Consider the following 27615-nt stretch of genomic DNA (forward strand, 5'->3'; position numbering starts at 1 on the left):
CACGTCCTGTAAAAACGTATTATCAAATTCAGCTAATATAATGACTCATGACACATTTTGTAGCTAGTAAATATTTTTACGGATGAAGGGTCTGACACATTGGAGTTTTCAATTTTTTCATTTGCCACTGTGAATTCAAAAGCTGTTCTGTACATCAAGGTTTCAGGATTAGAGACAATAGTCTATAATTATTCAAAAGCAAGTGCATCAGAAGACTCAGTATTCATGAGTGTGGAAATGCAAACATAGACTACTGTTAAATATTTATAAGGAGTGAAAACTCTCTCCAGATACATGACAATGGCCGATAAAAGACATTTTGCAAATATTTTAATGTAAATTTCCATCAGAATATACAGCAATATATGTTAATAAATAATTCATCACAATTATACAACCCAAATAATACATTACATAACAACTGATTGAAACAAATATGCTGGATTTCACAGCAAGTTTGTAGGGGAGACTGAACAGGTGACGCAGGAAGGTCAGGTGATTTTGGGAGATTGTGCTTCTAGGAATGGGCTCCTGGGATTTTAATATTCAAAGGAAAAGAAGCAGAAATCATGAATTTGTGACATTGTTTTATCTGGCTTGAACAAAAATAGATCTCATCAAAACACCAGAGGAGATGCAGTTTATGGTTATCCACAGAGGGGTAGTGTCATTCAGATGTTTGTCACTCAAACAATCAGATAATTGTTTCAAGTACTCTAAGAGTATCCAGTGAAAATATTTCATTTATTAGTTTTGACATAGTCCTGAAATGGAACTGAATAATAATTTGGCTTTTCTGTTTCTTTAACAAAATCACTTCAACTTGGTTTTTAAAAATAATGCCACAAGAAATCACCTTCAGGTAGGTGAAAACATTTGACAATATGTCTAAACGTAATGTAGTTCCACTCAAGTGATGCCAAAGAACATAAAGAATGATGCAAAAGGCCTTTTTTTAAAAATCCCATCTTCTATCCTCTTCAAGTTTTGTTACCATGTTTAGGCATGTGGAGGGTTTAGGACACAGACTCTGGGATAAACCATCTGAACAACAGTTCATGGTCGACTTGATAATGTTGTGAGACAAAGACTGATATTTGCCATGTCGTCTTCTGTCCCCTATGTCTCTTGGTCAACCCCCAAACTTTTTGACATCACTTAACATTTTTCAAATACAACGACATCCTTCATTTTCTAAACATTTTTATTCTGACCAGCAGCAGTTCAAACAAAACATATGGCTTCCCACAAGAAATGGTTAAAACAATAAAACATACAAAATTCTTTGTCTATCACGAGTGACATTACCAATGGAAAATGTATTAAACCTTAAACAAAAACTTCATTGATACCATTTGCCTTTATATAGATAAAATCTTTTAGATGTTTCCTATCCTCTGCAGAAACTTTACCAGCACACACACTGCTTCATCAGTCAGCTACAGTGCTCAGTAGACACTACACCATTGTACCACACAGAGGACGGTCAAGTATTTCTTCCAATTCCATTTCAAGTGCATCCTGTCAAGTTTAAGGCCTGAGGTGTGCTTTGATTCAATGACTCAATTTTCAATCTCTGAGTATTAACAAAGTGACCACTGCACGCTTAGTCTCTTCTCACTGCTGTCCAGAGAGGCTACAGATTTGTGTCAAGCGATACATCTCATTAGTGTGGATCAATACAGTTGATATGATATGAGCAAAAATGGTGGAAAGTTCTTAAAGCCAACTCAGGGACTAGTGTAAGTGGTTAGCGTTACAAAGATGCTGTTTCACCAACACAGTGTAGTTACAATCCACGGGCAGCATGAGAGAATGTGGGAATGCCCAAACTATATGGTCACCGTGGCAGGTAATCAATTGAGCCAGTCAGGTAACAGAAATTATTGGCCAAAAGGATAACAAGACAAGGATTGGCTCCTTCAAGTGCAGAGAGTGGTCTGGCTCCAGTCTTGTTCTTGTTACTGTTCCTTTGCTGTCAGAGGCGCATTTGTCAAAGTTGGTGTCAGACGTCACCTCGGCGTGTGCCCGTTGACTTGTCCCCGGCCCCAGTGAATGTTAGGTAGTGTCAAACACCTCCTGAAGTGCTCGAGCTGGGCCTGCAGTCTCTCCCTCTCCTCTCTCACTTTCTGCCTCTGACTCACCAGCTCCTGACAAATGAAAGACAGAAACGACTCTTGTTACAGAACTGAGACTTTCCGCGCTAAACCTCATCACTTACAAACAGGAGTACAAAATGGGAACACTGACGCTGAAAGATGAAAGTACACACATCTGCAAAACATAAAGAGGCAGGCACGCATTGTACAGTCGCAGATACTTACCCCCATAGTGAGAGAGAGCTGCTCTGCAGTTCTGGTCAGATTGTAATTCTGTGCTTCAAGTCTTTTACACTGACCGTGAAGAACCTGCCTCTCTGTACTCCATTCTGTACAGAGAGAAATACACAACAGAAAACACAAATGAGGGGAGATTATACCATTCACACATAATACCTCTTTCACACAAAGAACCTGAGAGTACAGTGTAGTCCAGCCCGTGGGCCAAATCTGGCCCTCCAACAAAAATATATGGGGCCCCAACAAAAGCTTAAGCTCTCTCTTTTATTGTTTCCATCAAAACCTCTATATCATTTGTCATAAATCTACTGTGTCTCAAAAACAAATAAGTGACAGTCTAAAATAAAATAGGTGTTGCAGAGATCTTTTTTCTAAGGTAACAATAACAGCACTTCAACCTTGAAAGAAACAAATCGCTGTAACTGTGGATAACCAAGCAATTACTTCTCAAGTCCCGTAGTGCAACTCAGAACACAGAATAGTGAAGATAAGTCATTTTTTCTAAAGAGTATTAACACAGCTGATGCACAACTGCTGTAACTCTGTTAGTCCAAACTGAATATTGGGAGGAAAAAAGGACCTCAGATACAGCACTAACAGATGAAATAAAATACTCAAAAATAAAATATTCTATCTATATTTTTCAGCTGTAAATATCTTCATCACAATTCTTTTATAACCATATATAAGGGATTCTTACTAGACCTGTTTCTGTTAAAAAACATTGGTGGATTTTTATATCAATATTAGCATCAACCTCCAAAATCCATATAATGTTTTTATAAAAACGCTTTCTAGTACGTTTTTCTCTTTGAGAAAATCTCCTTTAGATTATTGACTTTGTACATTGAAAATAATTCAAGAACAAATACTAAAATCTCCAAAAGGGCTTCGGTCATTCAGTGAAACCTTAAACGTTTAAGCCAAACTTGCAGTTGTTGGTCTACATACATAAAGCTGACATTTATAGGTAGGACGTTGACTCACCATCCACATACTCCTGGTAGGCCTCAAAAATAGTTTCAATGCCCTGCCACTTCCTTGGAGCTTCTTCCATCTCCTCCTCCTCCTCATCTTCCTCCTCCTGACCAGACTCTTCCTCGTCCTCGTCAGACAGGTTTTCCCGTGGTCCTGGAGTGTCCCTGCTGGCTGCAGGGAAATGGAAGTGATGGCCGTTGACGTGTGCATGCTGAGGGGCATGGTTATGACTTGAACTTTTTAGTTGAGAGATACTGTGAGGCAGCGAATGGTCGGCCTCTGGGACACAATTTGAGACTCCTTAGAAGAAAAAGAGTGAGACAAAAAGGCAGTGTCAGTCATTTTTAGTATCGTACCTCTCAAGCAGCCAATATCACACTGATAATGCATTTGAACTGTTAATGCACCTAAACACCACTAGGTGGCAGAACTTTGTCATTTTAAAATTCACAATCAAGCCTAATGGTCATGGGAGTGAGTGACTAACCTTTGTTCTGCAGTGTGTTGTGTGTGGACTGCAGCACTGCCTGGTGGAAGTGCTGAGCAAAGGCCTCAGGTGTGAACCTCTCCCAGGGCCGATTCCGTCCGTTCTGCACAGGATTGGGCTCCTTTTTCTGAGGAGAAGCAACAGCACCGTTCTGGAGGCCCTGGAGCTTCCTGTTTGGCTGAGCCTCCATGAATTCAGCCTTTTCATGATGAAGGGTCAAGGGCGGAGGGATGCGGGCCCCGTGGGTGTCCGTGGAAGGTTTGAATGCATCGTTATGGAGGAGATGCTTAGGTTTGTGTAAGCAGGGAGGGGAGGGGCTGGGAGAGTCTGGGAACAGATTTCCATTTAATGGGCACGGCAGAGGGGCTGATGAGGGGTCACCTAAAAAACACATTTGTACAGTCTCTTAGAAAAAGTTTTTGCAACTTTAAACATGCATATAAATGTAAGCATGTGGCGTGGTCTGTCTCACCAGATGAGGGAGCAGGAGGGCTGCTATACGGAGGTAAAGGATTATATCTGAGTGTGTCTAATGTCACAGTCTTCCTCTGAATGGCCTTCAGCAGCTCCTCTGTCCTCTCCTTATCTAAAAGAGAAAAGAGACATAATGAGAACACCTGTCAGTCATATTTGAAAAAAGATGGAGAAAGGTCAGCAAATGGGTGGCTTGAGGTAGTATCCGGTTCAAAACCATTACAGACAGGCTGCAAGATTACAAGTTTAATAAAGGCTTTTACCTAAAAAAAAAAAAAAAAAAAAAAAAAAAAAAACCCCACACAGCTTGGAATTTCTGTCTGGTAAAGGAAAATTAAAAGAAGATTGAGAGCACAAATGAGCTGTAGATTATGCACCAGTGAGCAAGTAATAAAGAATACATTTTAAGCAACAAATGGACATTTTCACCAGTTTATTTTGTATTATGGTTCTTTTTATCAGATTTACATGATTTTTTTTAAATAGGTAAATTTACAATAAGCACAGCCAAATTTCTGGATTCTTAAAAATAAATAGTGGAAAATAATGAGCTCTATGTTTATTAAATACACAATTACATGCCGTTTGTTGCAGTGTTACTGGCATATAGTACAAAAACTCTCCATCACATGTATATTTATATGTGCATATCTACATTTTTACATTGCAGATACACATTCTTAACTGATACTTTATTTTAATAGGCTGCAGATTAAAATCCACCCTTGCTGGAGAATGTAGAAAATCCTGCCACAACCTCCTCTACAGATGCACCCTAACTTTATTTTCTTCTCACCCTTCCTACAGCCTCAGTAAATAAATAAAACAGAGAGAAACTGTGTGTTGTAATTTTCCACGTGGAATCACCAGAACAACTGTGAAGAGATCAGAGTAGCACATAGGATGTGTGTGCGGATACCAAACAGGTTGTTACCTCTCCTCTGCTGTGGGCTGACATGGGAGAGGTTGAACATATGGAGGAAGTTTTTCTTTTCCTCCAGTTTGGGGGTGCTGTCCATCTCCTCGGCAGAGTACGGGGTGGTTAAGGGAGTTGCAGGTGCGGAAGGTGAAGAGGCCTTTCTTTTGCCCTGCACAGCCGGGGGAGACAGGCTGCGCTCTCTCATCATCCGCCTCCTCTTCCTCCTCTTCTGTGCCAGAAGCTCATCGCGATGGGCCAGTGTGGTCAGACCACACACATGCAGAAAATCCACTTTCTTTGAGGAGAGAGAAATTTGGTCAGGTGAATATCAATCTAATACGTATATATGCAGTCTGTGATGAACGCATGTTAAAAGTCTATCTGTGTTTATGCACCTCAAAGGATGAGTCCAGTTTCAGCGGGGGCTGTTCTGTCACTCTCCTCAAATGGGCTTTCACCTCCTCTTCATCACTCTCATCATATGACTCGTCCAGGTCATAGTAAAAACCTGGTAAGAGAGAAATTATTTTTCATTATAAAGAAATTTTAAGTGTGTGAAACTAAACTATTCCCTATAGTCATTTTCTTGTGCCTACCACTACCACCTACTCTTTACACACTTCTACATGCCTCCTATTTATCCTTCATAATCCTCACCTCCTTCTCTGGCCTCTCTCCTCCTCTTCTCCTCCAGGTCCAGCTTGCTGAGCAGCCGGCGGTGCTGCTGGAGAACCTCGTCATACACCAGCATGCTGTCGGGCGGCTGACTCTGTCGCTCCCTCACCGGAGACGGAGGGGCAACCTGGCACCGCCCCCCCGGGTCAGTGCAGGTACCTGGAGCAGGCAGAGTCACACTGGATCTCTGGTGGAGGTTATTGATGTGGTGCCGGTGATAGAGGCTCTGGATGGCTCTGTCCTGCTCTGCCTTGTTCCAGGAGCCTGTTTCATGTAAACTAGCCCCCCTCAGGGAGGTGTACCTCTCTGTGCCTTCTGCCCTCCTCCTGCCTCCTTGTTCTAGCTTCTCCCCCCAGCTCAGGGGGGCCCTGTCGGCTCTGGTCAGTCCTGGAGGAGGCCGACTTGGCGGCGTAGGAGGGTTAAGTGTTCTGCGGGAGTCTGCAGGGGTGTCGACAAGGGAGGCTGGGTTCCACAGTGTAGTTGGAGGGGCAGGGGGATGATGAGGACCTTTGGGGGAGATAAGGGGAGGTGGAGCACCGAGGCATTGAGGTATATCTTTGCTGCCTGGGTTGTGATGGACTGAATTGGTTCTGTTTAGGAAAACAAAAGCAAAATAAAAAATTTCATTTAAATTCTCGCCACACTGAGTGACATTATAAAAGTATAAATAATTTTCTAAAGCTCATTCTTTAGGCATTTTCACCTGTGGCTGTCTCTCCTCGGCTCGACACCTTTCCCAGGTGACCTGAGGCCCATCTCCAGCGGACCCTCCCTCTCCTGGCCTTGTCCTCGTTGCCGTGTTAACCACGCTGCCTCGCTGGCCCTCTGAGTCATCATGGCAGCTGTTGTCAGAGCACCGTGGATCCCCCCAGCAGCAGCAGCATGATGCTTCCCCAGGTGAGAAGGCACCAGGCTGGGCACTGGGTGTGGGACGGAGCCCCTGGAGGAGTGTAGGCCAGGCTGCAGGGAGAGAGGTTTGGGTGCTGGGAAACCTGGGTGCTCTGAATCCTTGGTTTTATCTGAAAAACAGTGGAGTTTGGAGACAATGAGTTAGTTCTTAGACGAGTCACGGTCACAGTACTATGTCTGTAGACATTTGGATGAACAGCAAAACATCTGTTCTATAATATTCAGAGATCATTCATCATCTTACACTGCAGTGACAAGGGTGTACAAGATGATGGGTCACAAATAATAATAATATTAGGCTTACATCATTTTATATTTATTATTATAATTATAGCCTTACTAGTTGTATGGTAAGAAATAAAATATTTTCCTAAATGTGGCACTATGATCAGGTACATAGTTTAATTCATCTGAGACAGCTCATCTTAAACAGCGAAACTGACTACTGTGTTTACAATACTGCGAATGTGAATCCGGTACAAGGAAAAGCACTCAAAAAAACACAAAAGGCACAATATCCAATTTCAAGATTCAAACATAGTAAACTTCATACACATACACCGACCCACGATGGTAAAGGTCAAGCAGTTACTATAAGCAGTTTCAGTGTTAAACATTTGGCAAACATTTCTGCAGTCAGCAAATTTCACAACAGTCTGCTTTAGTTTAGATTATGAGATCACTTGGGGGCAGAGTTGACATTTTTGGCCTGAGGGTGACACCAGAGGAAAATTTTGAAAAGCAGGTTAAATTTTAATGTAAAATTTGCCCAAAAGATTGTAATAAATGCTTGTGTACAAATTAAAATTCTGCCGTAATGGTTGTGCTAGAGGAGAGGTCGGGGCGTCACCATGATCATAAGTAATTGTCCTTTGGCGACCATAAATATCCATACCAAATTTCATTGCAATCTGGCCAATACATGTCAAGATATTTGAGTCTGAACCAAAGTGTTGAATAGGCACAATTTCTAATCAACACAAGTATCCTTACGCGTCACAATAACAAGACAAAAAGGTTATAATTTGCAACTATTCAAAAATATAAACTTCTTAAGCTTAAAACTATAGGACTAGGTGTCCTTCGGAGTGTCTCTCTGTCTCTGATTTCAAATGAGAAAAATCAGTTCACGTTCTGTGTAGTGTTTGTGTATCTGCCCTTAGTTCACTGTTTCAGGGGGCCAAATCCAATTAACAACCACCTACAAAAGGCCCTTCCTCCACCTCCTCACTCCCTGAGGCCCCATTTACACTACTCTGTTTTTGTTTAAAAAACACGGGAGTTAAAAGTGGCTGTGGCGGCGGTAAACAGACTGGGAGTCAAAGTAAAGGCGACATGCACAGTACAGGTGTAGGCTGTAAGTGTTATTTGCACAGTACAAAATATTTCAGTAGCATTGTGTTTCTGCTTTGCATGACTTATAAGATCCAATCAGAGAGCCAAACATGATCGCCTGGTCATCGTTTCTAAAGTCCTTTTTGCCCGTCCGCACTGAAACGCTACACAGAGATTTAAAACAAAAACGGGGTTGGCAGCGTTATCAGATTTCTCCATTTTAGGTCTTTGTTTTTGCAGTTTTAGTCTGTACGGGAGGTGAAAACGTAACAAAAGGTCTCCGTTTTAAAACGAAAACGCCATAGTGTGGATGGGGACTGAGCCAGCAGACTCTGCTGGAGCAGAGTCTTTCCACACAACATTGTTTGTTCTTTTTAATTAATTTACTTAAACAAAAAATTGGTTTATCCAACTTTTTTTTTCCTTCTTCATGTTGCTTACACCTGAGTTGGATTGTATCACACAGAATTAGGGCTGTCCCCGACTAAAGATTTACATGGTCAAATCAGAATTGTCAAGTCTTGCCTATAGTTGACTGATAGTCGAATCATGTACTGTGTTTGCGTGCGGCGATTGCGAGCGGGCGTGGGGATAACACACGGTAGGTCCGCTTTAATCGTCTCTATTCATTAGTCTCTGTAACTTACACTGTACATTTCCAGCTGAACTGAGTCTTATTGTTGACCCTTTTCTCTCTGCTCACCTGCCATTCACTGGTCTCGTGCAGAATGTTGCATGCATGCAGTGCAGCCGACAGCTGCATGCACATCACCATTACTCGCGGGTCTATTTCAAGTACTATCTAAAAATGATGTAATATTCTTTGTGTGGTTCATCAACGGTGATAAATTATCCGAACGTCCCGCGAGGTGTGGATAACTCTGCACAACAACGGTGAAGTTAAAGCTCCATCTCTACAGCAAGTTCCTCTTTTGCCACTACACACTCACACATGCTACGCCTACACATGCCCCCTACCTTGAGGGTTAGGGTTACAATTCTGGCTTTATTCACGCACTTTAAAAACATTTATTAAAAGCTTTTTTTCTTTTCTCATTTTTTTATTTACAGCTTTAAACGTTGAAATGTATATTGTAATAGGCTGTATATTAACTTATTGGGAGAAAACTGTTAGTTCTATGTAAAATCAGACGTTGAGCACCCCCATATCACCAAAATGGCATGATCCTCGTTTCGCCGCGAAGCTTCGACTGAGATTGACAGTGGAATCAGGCTCCGCCCATCGAAGCATCGAATCTTCGATTATTTGGGGTCAGCCCTATACAGAATGCCAGTTACTTCACCTCTGGGTATCTGGTCATGTATGTGTGTGTACGTGTGCACATGTGAGTGCGTGCGCGTGTGTAGGTACCCAGTCTGTTTGGGGTCAGTCTCTCCCCTGGCCTGGCCCTGTCCTCCGGTGGTGCCCTCCGAGCCTGCAGCTCAGCCAGGTAGTGGCTCTCCGCCGCTCTGACCATCTGCTGCTGTCTCTCCCTCTGCCTCTCCTTCTGTCTGTCCAGCTCTCTCTCCCGCTCTCTCCCCCTCTCCTCCTCCCTCTCTCTCTCCCTGTCCCGTTCCCGCTCTCGTTCCAGCCCTGCCTCGCGCTCCCTTTCTTTCTCTCGTTCACGCTCTTGCTGTCTCTCTCGCTGGCGGAGCTCATTCTCCATCTGTAGCCTGTGGGGGAGGTTGACAAGTATGCAAACACACACACACACAAACACACACACAGGGGGAGAAGGTGAGAGATGCAACACCCAACATGAGGGAGATATTAACCACACACTGGTGAACCTCACACAAACATTTCTGCTCAAACATACACACACTCACAGAAACACACACAAATATGCACACACACTATCCACTTACCATGAGGAAAATAATCCATACACAGTATGACTGAGCAAGAGCAGATGAACACTTAATAGGTATCCACAGGAAAAGGACCCACATTTGCGCGCACACACACATACACAAACGCAGCAGAACACATTCACTAGCAATCAATAGCACACAAACAAACCTACAGGATACACAGGAGCCATTACAGAACCAGACGATAAATACCATCCATTTCAAACACAAACATTTCCCCCGCGCATTATGCCACAGGGAAACAATGTGTATTGTGAAACTGAGAAAAGAGCTCAACGTACTGAAACTAAATAGAGAGAAAGAAAGAAGGGATATGCATGTGTGTGAGATTTTATGTGCATAAGTATGTGTAGGGGTGTGCAGTGTGTGTGTGTATGAAGGGCAGTGCATGTGATGAGTGTATAGGAGGCACTGTGGGGTGTGTGCTAAAAATATCAGACACTCAGCAACCTGTGCCTACCCTGCAGAGAGAGATTACACAGCCCTGCAGAGAGAGAGAGAGAGAGAGAGAGAGAGAGAGAGAGAGAGAATACATGCACGTGTGTGTGTTACCTCTCAGCCAGCGCTGTGTGGTTTAGTTCTCCAGGGTACCGGCCTCCAGGCAGGTGCAAGTGGAGGGCAGAGGGGTGGAGAGGAGGGAAGGCGCCCCCTGCAGGCACAGAGTAGAACTGCGATCGCAGTGCAGAAAGACACAGAGACTCCTCCATCCTGTGACGGACAGACAGACAGATGCAAGCCAGTCAGACTGTATCTGCACAGTCCAAGTGTGAAAATGGTTGAAGTTTATTTGATATATAAAGGTAACATCGCAGCAGTAAAGTTGTAGGAGGTATTATAGGGTAATAAATAGGTACAGAAATATGAAATCTGAAAGAAAAATGTAGGTTAGATTAGGTTAAGATGATTAGGTAGAAAGTTAAACAGGGTATTTACAGAAGTTCTGCTGGTTTTTAGCAGCACTGATTTTTTTATATTGTTCAATGTAGCATTCTAACATAAATGCCAATTGATCCCCTGTGGACATCAACTTTTCACTACTGCTTTTGATAAAACTTTTGACTGTTTTAAATATGCTCTTTCTAATTTTGCGAGCACACATAAGATAAGTACACAGTGAACTTCAATGTTAGTATATCAAAATGAAACAATTTAGATTTTTGACAACTCCTGTTTAAAACAAGCACCATAAGTTTTATTATTTCACTTTTCATCTTAGTACTTTTTATCTCAGTGCTTATTTTGTGTATTTTACAATACAGATTCATTTTGCAATTTCCTCTTCACTGTCTTATCAGAAACACTTTGTATTACCCTGTGTATGAACTGTGATATTCAAATAATGTTTCCTTGCCTTGCTGTCTAGTGTATGCGATAATTGTTTTTACATGTACACTGTATGTACCAAAAACAGTGTAATTTTGATTAAGTAGTGTTTTAGTCATGTTAAAAGATGGAATGTTTATCACTGGTAGTTTTGCAGTGGTAAATCTACAGAGCTGCATAGTATGGCGTTTGTACCCTAACGTTCCTAAAATTACCCACAAAAACTTTGGTACGATAAAACACAGTGTTGTTTAACAAGACCACATGTAAGCCATGTACTCTGTCTGTTTGTTCCAGCACTTCACTTAAGCTAAAATATACTCCTAACTGGAGAAATACTCAAAACAAAAATGTCATTTTTTTCAATCAAATGAATGTCTTAATGTTTGTCTTGATTAGAATTTAAACAAAGATTCTGACTAGATAACATGAGCTTGTCAAGGATTGAGAGTTTAAGGTGGTGTTACCTTGGTAGGGACAGTGGGTGGTGCAGGTAGGCAGGATGATAATAAGCAGCAGCAGCTGCGGCATGGGCAGCAGCAGCAGGGTCGAGACTCAGGGATAGAGAGGTCAGTCGGAGGTCATCTGAGGTGGCAAAGGGCCGGAGCGCTCTCAGGTACTCTTCTGGGACGGCACCCGAGGGAACCACAGGGTGCATCTGCCCGGGCAAACTGCAGAACAAGTGCACACCGCATTCAAAATGTTTAATGTAGTTTCAAATATAAAGATTTTTAAGGGATTATAATAAATCAATGAAAAGTTGTGCTACACTTACCTAAGGCTCTGTATTCTGGGGTCCTGCATGACGGAACTGGGGGTAAGGCCAAAGGGGTGGGCCAAGTGGTGAGGTGAAGGGGTAGGCGGAGTCCTCTTATCCTGCTGTGCCTGGGTGCTCTCAGCACTCACCCGCTCCCTACTGAGTCCCTGAACACTCGGCTCAACCTGACAGGGAGACAGACAGTGAGAGAGCTGACATTACTATCAAATCTATGCGGTTTGAGTGTGTGCTAGATTTAAACTGAGCAGTTCAGGAAAAGAGGAGAAGGAAATGACAAGGAGCGACGACCCCCCCACGAGCTGCACCCTGAGGCTCAGCGGCTTGGAAAAGTGGGTCTGATGTGTCATAACAGGTCCAGATCAAAGTGGAAAGATGATCCTAGTGTCTGGCCAACTGCTCTCTCCTTCATCACTCACTCTGTCTCTCTAAGAGGTTCCCACTCAGATGGTCGCCACAAAGTTGCATTTGATCTTTGACTGGTTATAGTAAAATTCTGACCTTCAAATCACCACCATGACAAAAGCCAAAAGCAGTCATGGAAAAAAAAAACCCAAATTACAAAAGGATGTTTCCCAAACTTGCATATTACATTACAGTTAAAATAGTTAAACAGTTGGCAAGGATGCATACCATGTTCTGGGTGTGGATCTGTCCCAGTTTGCTTACTATGTCATGTGTCATTATTCTACTCTCTCTACAAAAGTACTACTACTACTCTCTCTACAAAAAGTACAACTAAAGAGGAAGAATGCCAGAAGATAATCTTAAAATGGTCATATTATGCTGATTTTCAGGTTCATCATTTTACTTAGGGGTTGTAATAGAATAGGTTTACATGGTTTCATTTTCAAAAAACTGACTAGCCGCTAGACGAGCATTACCGTATTTTTCGGACTATAAGGTGCACTTAAAAGCCTTTATTTTTTTCAAAAAACAACAGTGCGCCTTATAATCCAGAGCGCCCTATATATGGACTAATTGTGCTTAATGACCGCGAAGCAATTTTGTGTGGTACACGGCGCTCGTAGTCATGAGCGTCGCGGAGTAATACATACAGTAGGCCTACTGTGCTTCACCATAATATTACAGTGTGACCCCAAAATGGCACCTGTCAAGAGACATGCTTACAACGCAGACTTTAAACTCAAGGCTATCACTCACGCAGTAGAACGCGGGAATAGAGCAGCAGCGAGAGAATTCAACATTAATGAATCAATGGTACGGAAGTGGAGGAAGCAAGAAGATGACCTGCGCCAAGTAAAGAAGACCACACAGAGTTTCCGCGGGAACAACGTGAGATGGCCACAGTTAGAGGACAAAATTGAACAGTGGGTTATTGAACAGAGAGCAGCAGGTAGAAGCGTCTCTACAGTCTTGATTCGAATGAAGGCAACAGCGTTAGCACGGGACATTAATATCAATGACTTTCGAGGCGGGCCTTCTTGGTTGTTCGTCTCTATGTGCTCTGTGATGAACTGGTGACTTGTTCACGGTGTACCTGCACCTGTTTTTTAATAAAGTTTGACTGACTTATCTGACTGTTTAGTTTTGCTTAATGCGCCTTATAGTCCGGTGCGCTTTATATATGAAAAAAGTTTGAAAATAGACCATTCATTGACAGTGCGCCTTATAATCCAGTGCGCCCTATAGTGCGGAAAATACGGTATGTTTTCTTATGACGTCACAAGAAAGCGGAAGAAAAGGCTGGACTGCAAACAAGCTGTTTTCTGTGGGAGATGGGAACTCCCTTTGGGGTGGACTTTGGGCTTTTTCACTATGCAAACCTATTACATGCACAAAAAGATATATAACTCAATAAAGGAAAAGGAAAAAGCCAAAAAGCATAATATGACCTCTTTAAATTGAGTCTACAGCCATGTTAGCAGCTCTGTGAGGTCACTTAGGCACAGCTGTGCTTTGAGCTACACACAAACGTTGAATACTAACACACTCGCAATGACAATCCTGAAATACTGATGTTTAGCAGGTATATTGTTCACCGTCTTACTTTAGCATGTTAGCATGCTAACATTTATATATTAGGACTAAACAGCTGAGGCTGATGGGAATGTCATTAGTTTTATAGGAATTTGGCCATAAAACTAAAGTCTGGGACAAATGTGAATGCTGATGATGGCGCTAGATGAAAAGTCAGGGGAACGCCAAAGTGGTTAAAAATCATCCTCTGGGCTCCATGAATGTCTGTACAAATTTAATGCAAAATCTTCCAATAGTTGTTGAGATATTTCAGCCCGGAAAAAAAGTGGCGGGCCGACCAACCATTCGACTGACGCTGCTTGGAGTCACAATTTTACATTGTCTTTCATTTCAACACTGGAATTAAAAATACATAGTGGAAAAATTCTTTGTGGACACAGATTTTTCCATTATAAAGAAGAAATAGCTGCCAGAAAAGCCACTATAATGTGTCCTATCTTGTTGCTATATGGAACAGACAGCAATGCAGGTCAGACAGACAAACCACAAACAAATGACCTCTCCCAGCAACACCCAATCTGCTACCTTAGTCATGTCTTGACCTGCAGTGAAATATCTGTGCTTTGAATATGTTTGAATAGTTTTGAATGTGCCAGTCATGGAAAGCAGATTCAAACCAGTGATGATCTCTCTCTTTCTCTATCATTCAGAAATCTTCACTGCTTCAAAATAAGAAGGGGAGACGACACACGGAGGGTCTGGTCTGGAGCCATCACATTCCTTGACCCCTGACCCCGCACACAGCTAACAGCTTTCACAGATGCAGCAATAAACACAACCAAACTGTTTCTTTTGCTTAAATCGTCCCGTCCTGCGTCTTTCTCTGTTCTAGGACAAGCTGTGCACAGTAAGGACAAACACTGAATCTACGCAAAGCTTTAGAGCCCTCTCTCTGTCGCTCTCCTGCTCATTCTTACTCTCCCTCCCCTCCTTTCTTAACATCCTATTCTCTATTTTCCTGCTTCCCTCCCTCCTTCTTTCTCTCTGAATGTCTGAATGGGAGCCCCAGGCAGGCACAGCCACAGAGTGGTCTTTGTGAAGGGGGAGAAAGGCAGCTCTGATCCAGTGGGAAGTGGCTACTGTGGGGGCTAACCCCTGCATTGTGTGAGGGGCCTGGTTCCTCGCCCCACCTTAAATTCACTCACACACCCACAAGCAAACACATACACAGACGTGCACACACATACATGGGTCCCTCTTCACATCCTAAGCCTTCTGTGGTGAAGGGTCAAGTACACACAAGTGCACACATACACACACACACTGCAGGAAGCTGAACACAATAGGTGCCAGTCTCTGCAGCCGCCAGTGTTTCTTTACAAACCCCTCATGTGTTGCTGAAAAAGACATGGACTGATTAGCGAGAGGAAGAGGGGGTTGAGGCAGAGGGGTGAAATCATGAAAATGAAAGAATGAGACAAGACAGAGAAGGAGAGAGTGGGGTGATAGAAAGAAAGCAATGGAGGGATGGCTGGTTTTGACAGTTTGATGTTGACAAGCACTGGGACTATTTCTTTAATGGAGGGCGCAACAGCAGGACGGATAAAGGAGACAGAGAGAGGCAGACAACTCATCTGTGCGGAGAGAAAGCGCGAGTGAAAGAGAGAGAGAGAAATGAGAAAAAGAGAAACCAGTGAGACAGAGGAACAAAAAGTACAGATAAACAGAGCGAGAACAGCAGATGCCTTGTCTCAAACTCATCTGGAACACCAGCGGGTATGACGGTTGTCTTACCTGTCGTCCGTCGGCCCTCCACAGGCCGTTGCTGGTCTTGGTAGGTGCAATGGTGACGACTGGAGGGGTGCTGGGGACACCGTGGCCCCTGGTCTGGCCCAGAAGGGGCCCTAATGAGCCTCGTTTAGGTGTGGTGACTGGCGAGCTGTGGCTGGTGGCCGGGGAAGAGACTGGAGATGACTCACCGCTGATGGCAGAACCTGAGGCGGAGGGAGAGACAGTGTTAATGACAGTGGGAGAGGCAGGAATAAACTGCCGCTATCAGACGGCTGATCAGATTAAAAAGATTTCAGGATCAAACAATCCCCCGTGACATAATACAGATGGTATACAAAAAAATAAAAAATTATATTTTTTGTCAGTGTGCTGGCTTGTGACGGGGTAAACAGTGATTCAATCATTTTGATGAAAAACATTCTGGCAAAAATGTGACAGAAATAAAGTGTAAAAAGACGCATGAGGTAGAAGAGATGAGGAAATAGTACAAAATGTGTGTGTGTGTGTGTGCGTGCGCGCAAGACTTATACAAAATGAATAAAGAGAACGAAGGGAGGATGTCATAAACAAAGGTGTTAAAAAGAGGCTGGCGTGTGACACGGCGAAGGGGGTGGTGTTAAATGTGATACAGAGAGAGTGTGTGTGTGTGTGTGTTGTCTGTAACATTCACTCTACCATTACTCACTACACTCACTAATCAGTAGACGAACACAAACATGTTCAGAGAAGGTAAGGAGGAGGAAATAATGACATGGAGAGAAAGTGGAGCTCATGTAGAGCTTTAGGTAGAGAAAGCGCTACAGGGAGAGAGAGAAAGAGAGAGAGAGAGAGAGAGAGAGAAAACGAGATGGTGAGAGAGTGGCAGAGACAAGAGACAGAGAGAGAGCTTGTTATAATTGACTGTAATTAGATTCTCATTATTAGGAGATGAATGGAAATGGATGAAGGAAGAGGCAGAGAGGGAGAGGTCAGAGAAGGTCAGCTCTTATTCAACACCTTCATTAGGACACCAATGAGCTGAGTGAGGGGACACACACACACACACACACACACACACACACACGCACAAAACCAAAGAGCTACCAGGCAGTAAAACGTTTCACATTAGTCCACAAAACAACCTTGGTCTGTGAATTGATCTACTTATACAGTTATTGGCACTGTGTTGCAATACACTGTCCAATTTTCGTTCATTAATACCTCGTTCACATCTTAAAGGAAGAGCTCAACATTTTGGGAAATACACTCATGTGCTTTCTGGCTGAGAGTTAGATGAGGAGATGTTACTCCAGTGTCTGTGAGGTAAATATGAAACTCCAGCTGTCAGCTGGTTAGCTTAGCTTAGCTTAGCATAAAGACCGGAAACAGGGGGAGACAACTAGCCTGGCCAGCCATGTTAAATCTCGTTTGTTTAAAACAGTATAAATGACAAGCTGTGGTTGTACGGGGACTAAGCTTAAACCGTTTTCTCCATATGAAAAGGTAAAATCGTACCTCATACCCTTAAATGTTGAACTATTCCTTTAATTTTGTTTTTACAGCTCTGTTTCTTGGTTTAGAGGTCAGGACCATGTCAGATCTTTGGGGACTGGAGATGCTGAAGCTGTGTGTTTCAAAGTTGTTAAGATCACTGCTTACCTCTGGGATCCTCTGCCTGTTTGGCCAGTTTACGCAGGGCAGCAGCGAATCCGGAGTTTGCAGATTGGGCAGCTGCGTTCCCATTGGTTAGTGGGCTGAGGGGACTGACGGTGGCCGTGGTGCGAGTTGCCGTGGAGATCATTCCTAATGATGATTTATTGGACTCATGGTTCATACCTGAGGAGGAGAGTGGGAAAAAGTATGAGAGGAGCTTTGATATATCAAGAAATTGTACCAGTAAGTTTCTAAATAAAACACGGACAATCCAGTTAGCAAAAGTGTGTCATTCTTTTGTCATCTGGGGAATTCGATTACCACTTCTTTCTCAAAGAAGAAAATGTAGCTTTGAATTATTTTGTATGAAAAAGCAAACACAGTTGGTATCTCATTTACCGTGTGTTTGAAGGGAATGGACAAGTGTGTGCGTGTGTGTGTTTATGCCTTTGTGTCTGGACATCATAGTGAGCGCATACGAGTGGGTCAGCTCCACTCGAGACAGAGTGAAGGGAGTAGAGTTGTGTCAAATAGAGCCGTGACCCTAATAGCAAATCATACACATGAGTGCACACATGTCCAATTCCTCAAGGGAGCCAGCAAACACATCTTAAGACCTCGGGAGTGTCTACATGCAAACATTATTAAGTATCACTGCAGTTTTACACTCTCACTGAAGCGAGCATGTGCACACACAAACAAACACACACACACAGTCACGCACAAAGATGACTAGCAAACCCATCGATCTACTGAATAGTGCACACACTTAAGAGTGTGTTAGAGTAACCTTTGTCTTCACCCTCTCCCCTCTTACCGACCCACTAATGTTAATTACAGCTGGAATTAGCCAGCAGCCCCCCTGTCTGCTACAGCAATGACCTCATTACAACCACAACACACACACAACCACCTTTCAAACATGGATACATGCACACGTATGCCACAGGAAGAGCAAACATACAGCCAAAGCAGAAAACACACTCATGAAAAATTCATAAGTGCACATTGAACGCCATTATTCAGTGTGCTGCTCATCACACTGATGACTTTAAAGAAATAAAAGAATAAAGAGTGGTCAGATCTTAAGTGTTTGTTCATTATTATTATTATTCACAGATTTAAGATGAGGTGTCTGCCTTCTACCTGCCAGCTTTCACAAATGTGAGCAAAAACAGGGGCAGAGGAAGCTGTGGAGCGATAAACAGAGCGAGAAGAAGAAGATATATGAAGGGGACAGTGAGGAGAAACACAGAGAGGGAGAGAGAAATGAACAAAAGCCAAGTAAGCCTAAAGTAAAGTAACATGAAGTGGAGACTGACAGAGGTTGTTATATGAAATCATGTAAACCATCCAAAAACGTTTGTCTGTACATTTCTTCTGCATGTTTTGAAATTTTAAAACCATTAGCGTTAAATATAATCAAAGTTTTGAAAAGTCTATACCAGGTTTTGTGACCCTGCCAGCTGATGAAACGCTTCCTCTCCTCAGTTTGTTACCAGCTGCCACAAAGCAAGACAGACGAGATAACAAATAATCTGCAAACCTACAGTAACAGCTCTGAATGACATATCTAATGCGTACAATTAACACGCACGCAGCCTCTGACATGAAGTTTAATATATCAGAAGACAATAAGATACACAAGATGTAAGATTTTCTTTAATGTTCACCATTCTTTTTGTACATAACCGGCTTCAAGTTTCTTTTCTTTTCTTTAATCACTATCTTCCTATATTTATTTGGCTGCACATATGTATTTACATGTCATGCCAATAAAGCAAATTGAAAATGAAACGGACAGACAGAAAGGGAAAGAGAGATGAAGCGAGTGAAAGCTCAGTTCCTGACAGGCTCTGTGTGTGTGTGTGTGTGTGTGTGTGTGTGTATATCTCTGTCTCTGCTGAGCCCAGCAGTCAAGGGAGAGATGATAAGACAGTTTCTATCGACTCTTTCTCTCCCTTCCTCCTCTCTACTCACTCACTCTTTTCTTTCCGTCTCTCCTCTTTCTCCCCTCTCTCTCTGTCGTTCATCTCCGCGTACTGGAGCTTATTTAACAAAAGCCAACAAACATAATCTCTTCTCTGTTTCTTGCTTTCTTTCTTCCTTTTTTTCCTACAGTCTTTTCTTACAGGCTATTTCTCTGATATTTATCCATGTCATTCACACACACACACTAACATATGCATGTGCACATAATTCAAACATGCAAACAAACACACTCACCCTCCCGCTCACTGTTCTCCTCCTGCTCGTCGTCTTTCTGCTCCTCTGTGAGACTCTTTCTCTCTCTCCCTCTCAGCCTTGCAGCTGCTACATGGTCACGTGACCTCTTTTCTATCCACTTCCCCCCTCCTCCTTCCCCTCTCCATCCCCCCCCACCCCCCCTCCCCCCGCGCCTTCCCCTCACTCTCCATCTATCACCCCCTCCATCCTACCTCCTCCTCCCTGTACTCCTCCTCTCTTCTCTGTCACTCTTTTTATCTTTCCATTTTCTCTCCTTAGCTGTCCCTTCTCTCTCTCTCAAACTGTGCTCTCTGTCGTTTTCTTTTCTCTCTTCATTCTTCATCCCTCCTGCTTTTGGCTCGCACTCCTGGGAGGAGGGTGGTGGTGGTGGTTGGGGGGTGGGGGGTAGAAAGAGGAGGAGGGTTTATGGTGATGACGTGGAGAGTGGGTGTGTGGTTTGAGCTCTGTGTGTGTGTGTGTGTGTGTGTGTGTGTGTGTGTGTGTGTGTGTGTGGCAGAGGGTGGTGTTAACCCTCCATCCATCACGCTTTCTCTCTGCTAGTCTGCTCTGTCTGCTTTGGGGACAGTGGTGAGATGGGGGAGGGGTGGTTTCTGACACTGACCTTTCACCCTTCACCTCTGACCTGTGCTGCCCCAGACAGCAGGGGGTTGGAGTGTGAAATGCACAACAGCCCTAAATACAAATTAAGACATTTAACTCCCTTTAGGAATCTTTTTTTTTTAAGAGTGATGACTGAATGAATAAACACAATTAAAAAGGTCATGCTAGCAGCCCCGTGAGGCTGTAATGCTCATTGCACATCAGAAAACAACTTTGCTATTCATATCAACATTGGGGCAAAAGACGGGAGCCGGCTCCAATCATTCACTTATAAGAGCAGTCTCGTTCGCGACTGACACATCACTAGATGTTATCAAAATTAAAAGGTTTTATCCTGCAGTGGTCATTATAGGACTTCTCAGGCCCCATCCACACTACTACGTTTTCATTTTGAAACGCAGACCTTTTGCTATGTTTGCACCTCCCATCCAGACAAAAAGGGTGAATTCGAAAACCTAAAACGGATATGTTTGAAAACTCTGCCGACCCCGTTTTTGTTTTAAAACTCCGGGGTAGCGTTTTAGTGCAGACAAGTGATGCAGACACTCACATTTGGCTCCCTGGTTGGACTTTATTGTTAGACAAAGCACAAACACTATGCTACTGACACCGTTTGTTTTGTTATTCTTATTATTCTTAATATTTGATATTAATATTTTTATTAATTATTTTGTACTGTGCATGTCGCTGTATTTACTTTGCAAGAAATTCCAGGCTGTTTTTTCCGCCGCCACAGTCGTTCTGGACTCCCGTGCTACGGTCAGCAACAGTTCCACCTCGTCACCGGTCCAAGCAAAAACATCTCTGGTGTGGTTCTTCATCTGTAGTACTTTTTTCTTTCGCAAAATCTTTGGCAACTGCGGTGTAGAGAATCTACTTCCTGTTTACACCGGCATGCTTATGCCCAGTGTACGTGAATGGCCACTAGATGTGCGTTTTCAGTTGTTTTAATATAGTTGGAGATCAATTCTGATACGCAGCTAAAACGCTGGTGTGGACAGAGATCGTTTTAAAACTAAAAATGTAGTACTGTGGATGTAGACTCAGACTCAGTTTGTCAGGCTCGATACTTCATTTCCGGCTGTTTTGGCTTAACTGCGCTTTGAGGTGAGCGTTAGCATACTAATTGATTGCAGTTATCATGTTACAAACAAGCTAACATATTGGCATTGCCACAATTATATTAGTATTAACGTTGCTGCAATAATTATAACATTTAGCATGTTAGAATTAATCTCAAACAACAATTAAAGGTGTTGAGTCTGAATTAAGCAAATATTAGAGGAGACATGAAGTCATGCCAATGGAAAGACACGAGTGAAATGGAGATATGCAAATTCCCTCTAGGAAACACAAGTTAATGCCCACGCAAGGTTCAATTTTAGCAAAACATTTTGCTTGTCTACATGTTGAGTGACTCTACTTCATGAATGTACAAATCCAAGAGAAAAACAAGAAAGGTCTGGAGAAACATTTTCAGATCAGTCTGGTCTATTAAATAAACACAAACAGCCAAACAAGGTCAGGGTTTAAGTTGATAACTAGCTAACAGCTGCCGCTGAAGTAAATTTTTAGCGTGCTTTGAGCTGATTGTAGACAACATCATGCTAACGTACTTAAAGTTAGCATACTAATGTTTAACATATAACTTGTTAGTTACAAATGTGCTAACATGCAGCACAGCTAAATTATCAAATTATTAAATATATTTATTTTAATTAAATATCAAAATTCAGCATATAGTATTAATCTTATTAATCATTAAAAGTACAACTGAAGCCATTAGTTGTTAGTTTTAAAAGGTATCCCATCTGAAATAAGTGTTGAACAAGTGCGGAATTTGACGTGCTGGTGCCCCAAAATGAAAAGTGACGGGATCAAAGTCATTTCGACCTCTGGGAAACATTAATGTCTTTTTTTTTAGCAATTCATCCAATTTTTTAATATATTTTTTACACCTGAACAAATTGTGGGACCAACTAACCCTCCTGTCCCCAGAGCCATCAGCGAACCGTGGCTAAAAATATTCCAACATATGCCAACAAACTAATAATAAAACTATCCCCAGCTTTGCCAAAATGGAAATTACATCCAGGTGTGACTCCAGTCATCCACACGAAATACGCCTACGTACACAATCACATTCTGCTCAGCATGATGCAAGTGATATAGGACATGTTGAGGCCTGCGTCTTTGACACCTTTTTTTGTGTCTCTTGCTCTCTCTCTCTCTCTAACACACACAAAAACAGGCAAAACACCCACCACACAGGGGGACTGTGAGGGCAGCAGGGGGGACCTGCTCTGCACCGTCAGCTCATTAAAAAAGCAGTGTGTGTGTGTGTGTGTGTGTGTGTGTGTGTGTGTGTGTGTGTGTGTGTGTGTGTGTGTGTGTGTGTGTGTGTGTGCGTGCGTGTGTGAAAGCAGGATGGGTCATTAGGATGGAAGAAGAGGTTGTAACACACTACCTACTCATTAACCCTCATCACATTGGCATGTCTGAGTGTGTGTGTGTGTTCTTGTGCCGGCTACTATGTTAACACTTAGACATTAAATTGACTATCCTCATTTGTGTTTACAAACATTAGACTAATAATGACACACACACACAAAATATGCTCTATTTAAGTTTTAAGACATTATTATTTGGGCTCCTACAGCGAATACTAATCACAACAACAGCTACTGTTGCTGTTACAATAGCTGGCAGACTTTTTCAAATTCCTTTGACAAGCACGCACACGCACACACACATACAAGAGAGAGAGAGAAAGCGTGAGAGAGAGCAAAAGTAGCCAAATGTTTTACAGCCTCTTAAACTTGTCTGTAATAGCAGTCAGAGTGGCGTCAACACAGCAGTCTCTAGGGTTACTCCAGGGGCCGCTAAATGGCTTTACTAGCTCCAGTCACTCTGCAGCTTGCACAGAAACACTTAACACTTCCTTACAATCCATAAACAACGAACACACTCTCCCATTCCAGCATCTCACACACTCACGAAAACACAGAAATGGGCACGCAAATTAACATAAATGTCAGAAAAATGACAGAAGGCAAAACAATGACTTCAACAAAAAGGCACATGTGTAAGCTGTCTGTGTAAATACATGCAAAGACGGGCACATAAACAATTAGCTGACTCAGGATTTCAGGCATTGTGCGTCACAAAACGTATGCATGTGACCCCTAGGGACCAAACAGCCAGCTCGCATTTATGGTCCCAGGATAAATGGAGCAGAAAAAGCACATACTGTAATAACCAACACCTCCAGCGAAAATCAAAAAACAAACAAACAGGAGGCAACCTCCGAAGACATGCTGGAGCAGAGAATTAGCAACACAAGGTAGGAGGAGAAACAATGGAGAAAGTATGGGAAGTGAAGCAATCATTACTCTGTTTCATATTAAACAGTGTGTCCGCTAGAGCATAGCCTTGTTTACTGCGCAATCATAACAGAGTCGAGATGTTAGTGGAAGGTCTATAAATTATCTCCGCCACAGCTTAGAGCAGAAATGTGGGCTGTCAGAAAAAATGGGATGGCTACATTAGAAAAGCTCTTCTTCTGTTCTCTTCTCTGCTCCCTTGAACTTTAGGCCTCCCACTTCAACCTCCTCGTGGCTGCAGGGCGCTTTTCCTCCTTCAGTGACCCCATCTCCATTTTTCTAATCAGTGTACTTGTCTACGAGCATCTTGTCACCGTCTGTCAGTACAGAAAGAAGCTACATAAATAGCAGCTGTTACGGGAGCCTTAACACTTTTCTCTATCTGTCCGCGTTATCGTTTCTTTGCCTTGTCATTTCCTCCTCACTATATCTTTTTCAGTCTCCTAACACTCACTCGACAGCCTCTCCCATCACATCGGCTGCGTTTCTGTTTTCCCTGTCTGTGTCATCGATCTCTTCTGCAGCATGTGCCTCAGTCTCGCCTCTCCGATGCGGAGATGATGCAAAAAGATAAAACAATCTGAGGCAAACCAATCTTACTCTGTCTCAGTTTGTTTCGGCGCCTGGCTGTGTCTGACTTTAGCCCGCAGGTTTGTGTGTGTATGTCAGCGTTGGTGGTGGAGGTGTATACAGAGGGTCCTGTCAGACAGTTGACAGCCACAGTTCCTCCTCTTTTGGCCCGAGGCCGGCTCCGCTCACCAGGTGCCGACACCACAGTGGCTAGACCTCAACCATCTGAACAAACACAAGAGGGGACAACACACGCAGACATGCTCTCATTGCACAAAGATGTACGAAGACAAACAGACTAGCAGATGCACATAGACTGGCCTGTCAGGCTGGTGTTGAATAGGTGTAACGTGCCCGGTGTATCTGAGGTGTGTGCTGCGAAAGAAGACCTGAAAAACAACTATCACCGTAGTAAACAATGATGTTTGTGCTAAAAGAGTAGCATTCAAGGTGAGGTTTCGGTCTGCAAATCAGAGAGGAGCTGATACTGTTGTCTCTATTGTCTACAGATTTTATGGATTGTTTCCTCATTTATTATCACTGTATTGATTAGGCTGGGGCAATGAGAAAAGCAGCCTTGGAGGTTGATTGATTCCTGTGAATTCCACCTCTGTCCCCCGTGTCAGCGTGTATACCTGACTTTTGGCTGTCTAGTGTTGGTTCTTGTGACTGAAACATGAGCCTGTTACCGCAGTAACAAAATAATTTGCTTTGTGTCTCCATGTTGTGCTCGCCCACCTCTCTTGTCCTATATTTTCTTAGTCTGAGGAAGACCATGCAGTATAGATTCATTCCATAGTACAGTAGGGCCTACTTTTATTATCCAGGAATACATTTTAAGACATCACATTTTAAATATCACAACACTTGCCAGTCTCACACTCATTGGACTATTTCAGTAATACCACACTGCAGCAAGTAAGCAAGTTTTTTCTAATGGACCAAAATGGCCCTTGTGGTCACTTGTTTTCAATTTCCAATTCCACGACAACTTAGCAAACTCCATCTGCTGATGAAGATCATGCAATGAAGGTCAGAAAATAGAGAAAACTGTTCACCACAGTCCCAGGTGCAACTATGGGAGATGTGTTTTGCTTGATAAATTACCTTAACGTCTAATCAATTATCAAAAGAGTTGCCTATTCATTTTCTGTCCATTAATCAACTGACTGTACAAACGTTTCAGCTCTAATGATATTAGAGGAGATCAAAGTAGTGCTATCATAAAGTGGGATCAGGTAATTAGATACACATTGCTTATATGAAGTGACCTTCCAAAAACAACCTTTAAAACTTAAAAAAAAAAAAAAAACAGGAGTTTTTGTAATTTCAATAAATAAAAACACTGAGGTGAATATGAATCCAAGAGCAGTGTGTGAGCAGTGGAGCCTGGGTGTACAGTATGTATATGAGAAGAAGGTAATTAAAGAGATTGGAGGTTTACTCAGTAACCCCTGCTGAGCAGCTGGTCTACGGCAGGTCCAGAGCAGCACATGGCGCATGGACCGCTTTTGTGTGTGTACACAGCCCGCAGGTGGAGTTCAGCGCGCGCACACGCGCGCGCACACACACACACACACACACACACACACACACACACACACACACACACACACAAAAGCGATGTGATCCGCTTGACTGCTGCTAATGCGCCCGGCGGCATCTATCTCAGCCAAACAATACAGTTGCTGTTAAAGGTCCCGGATTAAAGAGCGACTCCTCTAAACTCCCATGGGTGCCATGTGACAACCCATCACATGGAAGCTGTTTGACACACTGCTATGTTTGAGGTTTGCCTTCCTGTCCGTTAAGTTTACCAGGAGCAAACAGGAGCGGTATTTGATCACCGACAAGTTTGACAAGAAAGATAACATAACAAGGAACCACAAACAACTTTACAAGCCTCACCCTCTGCAGCTGTGCCAAGACAGACACGGTTAACACCAAACAGGAAGTCACGGCGACTAACTTCAAAATAAGAGCACGCAATGCTGGCTGCATGGTGATATATGATGTAAAAGAGATAAGAAAATAAATCATTGTATTTGCTTGTTCCCGCATCATCCTTGCAATGCAATCTGACAGCACTGATAGCGCTTTGTTTTGCAAGTGCTAACCAGAAGCAGTTTTCTCCTGCTGTGTTCACGCTGTCCGTCAAGCTCAACCAGTTTGATCACATATTGCATAGCCTACTGATTCAATCACACACTGCACACTTTGACTGTTGTAGTCTGCTGCGGTTCATCTAAACATGACCTTGAATGAAAACAGAATTTCACTTCTTCCAACAGTCAAGTAGACAAAAAAAATGCAGCTACAGAGTTATATTCCCACAGTAGCCTGTAACAGCTGCCGTAACAAGGAAAAATAAAATACCACAAAGGAGATAGCATACAGTCACTGTTGACTACAGGCAAAGTAAAGCCTGTAGAAATGAAATATTCTATTGTAAAAAACAAAGCCATAAAGTCACCAAAAACGACCACAACAATTCAACGATAATTTAACAGTTCAATCCCACTTTAAAAGCAGTACCTACGGATAAACGAAAGACCTTATTGTTTACTCAGGGCGACATCAAAACCAAACCCTGAGACATTTTATAGCTACCAAAACAACAGAAAACACATAACTTACCGCCTCAACAAAAAAAGAGAATCCACGGCTTTGCGCATCTTTAGTAGGCCTATAAAATACGTGTGCAGCGATATACTATGTGATCTCCCTGATATCTCTACAACACACACCGATGTGGTGATGTGGGAAGGACAACACGTTGACTGTCCTCAGGGAGGGAGGGAGAGAGAGATAGAGAGAGAGAAAGGCGGCGTATAAGAGAGGAGGAGGAGGAGGAGGAGGGCAAGCACCTGCTCCACTGAAGCTCCCTGGAGAGATAGAGGGATGGAGAGAAGTAAGATGTGGCCCCAGACTGCTGATACCTCACAGCCTGGACAGGTTTACTGTCCACTGGAGATAATCAGATCTGTTCTAGTCATCTCCTCCTGTTGTTGTACACTCACACAGCACTGAGGACTACTGGCAGGCTAATTTAACTGATCATAATAATACTCCTGGTATTGATCCGCTGCTGACCATAGCCCACTACTCTACTGCTTCTACTACTATTACTAATAGCCTACTACTGTTATCATCATCAGTGGAAACATATGTGAACAAAAGTAGCAATACCACAGTGTAAATACCCAGCAGCAGTATACATGTTGCCATTAGACAGCTCTGTTTTGGTCTCCACCATCTCATGAAAACAAAATCTGGTTCTCTAGCAGATAAATGCCCCACTATGTTCAACAGCTACTTTGTCATGTCTGACGTTCGGTGCTGAGCAGGTAGCAATGGATTTA

General features: G+C 42.9%; 2 protein-coding genes across 3 annotated transcripts in view; both read right to left on the reverse strand.

Moving 5' to 3' along the window:
• The window catches only part of LOC123961427 (zona pellucida sperm-binding protein 3-like), a gene marked incomplete in the record, with an annotated part of 791580 nt that overhangs the window by 396905 nt on the left and 367060 nt on the right, over nt 1-27615 (reverse strand).
• On the reverse strand, nt 314-26207 carry LOC123961418 (genetic suppressor element 1-like). Of its 2 annotated transcripts, none has more exons than XM_046036804.1 (16): nt 26162-26207; nt 17460-17636; nt 15825-16024; nt 12090-12256; nt 11782-11985; nt 10544-10699; nt 9489-9790; nt 6576-6891; nt 5855-6462; nt 5593-5705; nt 5213-5492; nt 4277-4390; nt 3805-4185; nt 3327-3617; nt 2325-2428; nt 314-2150 (listed from the first exon to the last, which is right to left on the reverse strand). In XM_046036804.1, the coding sequence occupies exons 2-16, from the start codon at nt 17632-17634 to the stop codon at nt 2013-2015; spliced, it is 3549 nt and encodes a 1182-aa protein (XP_045892760.1). In that variant the 5' UTR covers nt 17635-17636; nt 26162-26207; the 3' UTR covers nt 314-2012. The 2 variants fall into 2 exon arrangements, with proteins under 2 accessions (XP_045892760.1, XP_045892761.1); XM_046036805.1 differs by lacking the exon at nt 26162-26207 and adding an exon at nt 19680-19697.

Source organism: Micropterus dolomieu, linkage group LG22, assembly GCF_021292245.1.
Source record: "Micropterus dolomieu isolate WLL.071019.BEF.003 ecotype Adirondacks linkage group LG22, ASM2129224v1, whole genome shotgun sequence".
In the NCBI taxonomy this organism is placed as follows: Eukaryota; Metazoa; Chordata; class Actinopteri; order Centrarchiformes; family Centrarchidae; genus Micropterus; species Micropterus dolomieu.

Coding starts and splice junctions, on each gene's coding strand:
- LOC123961418 (XM_046036804.1), bottom strand. CDS start 17,634: ATGAACCATGAGTCCAATAAATCATCATTAGGAATGATCTCCACGGCA. Junction 5,706..5,854: donor GAGAGAGGCCAGAGAAGGAG/GTGAGGATTATG, acceptor CTCTCTTACCAG/GTTTTTACTATGACCTGGAC. Junction 5,493..5,592: donor AACTGGACTCATCCTTTGAG/GTGCATAAACAC, acceptor CTCTCCTCAAAG/AAAGTGGATTTTCTGCATGT.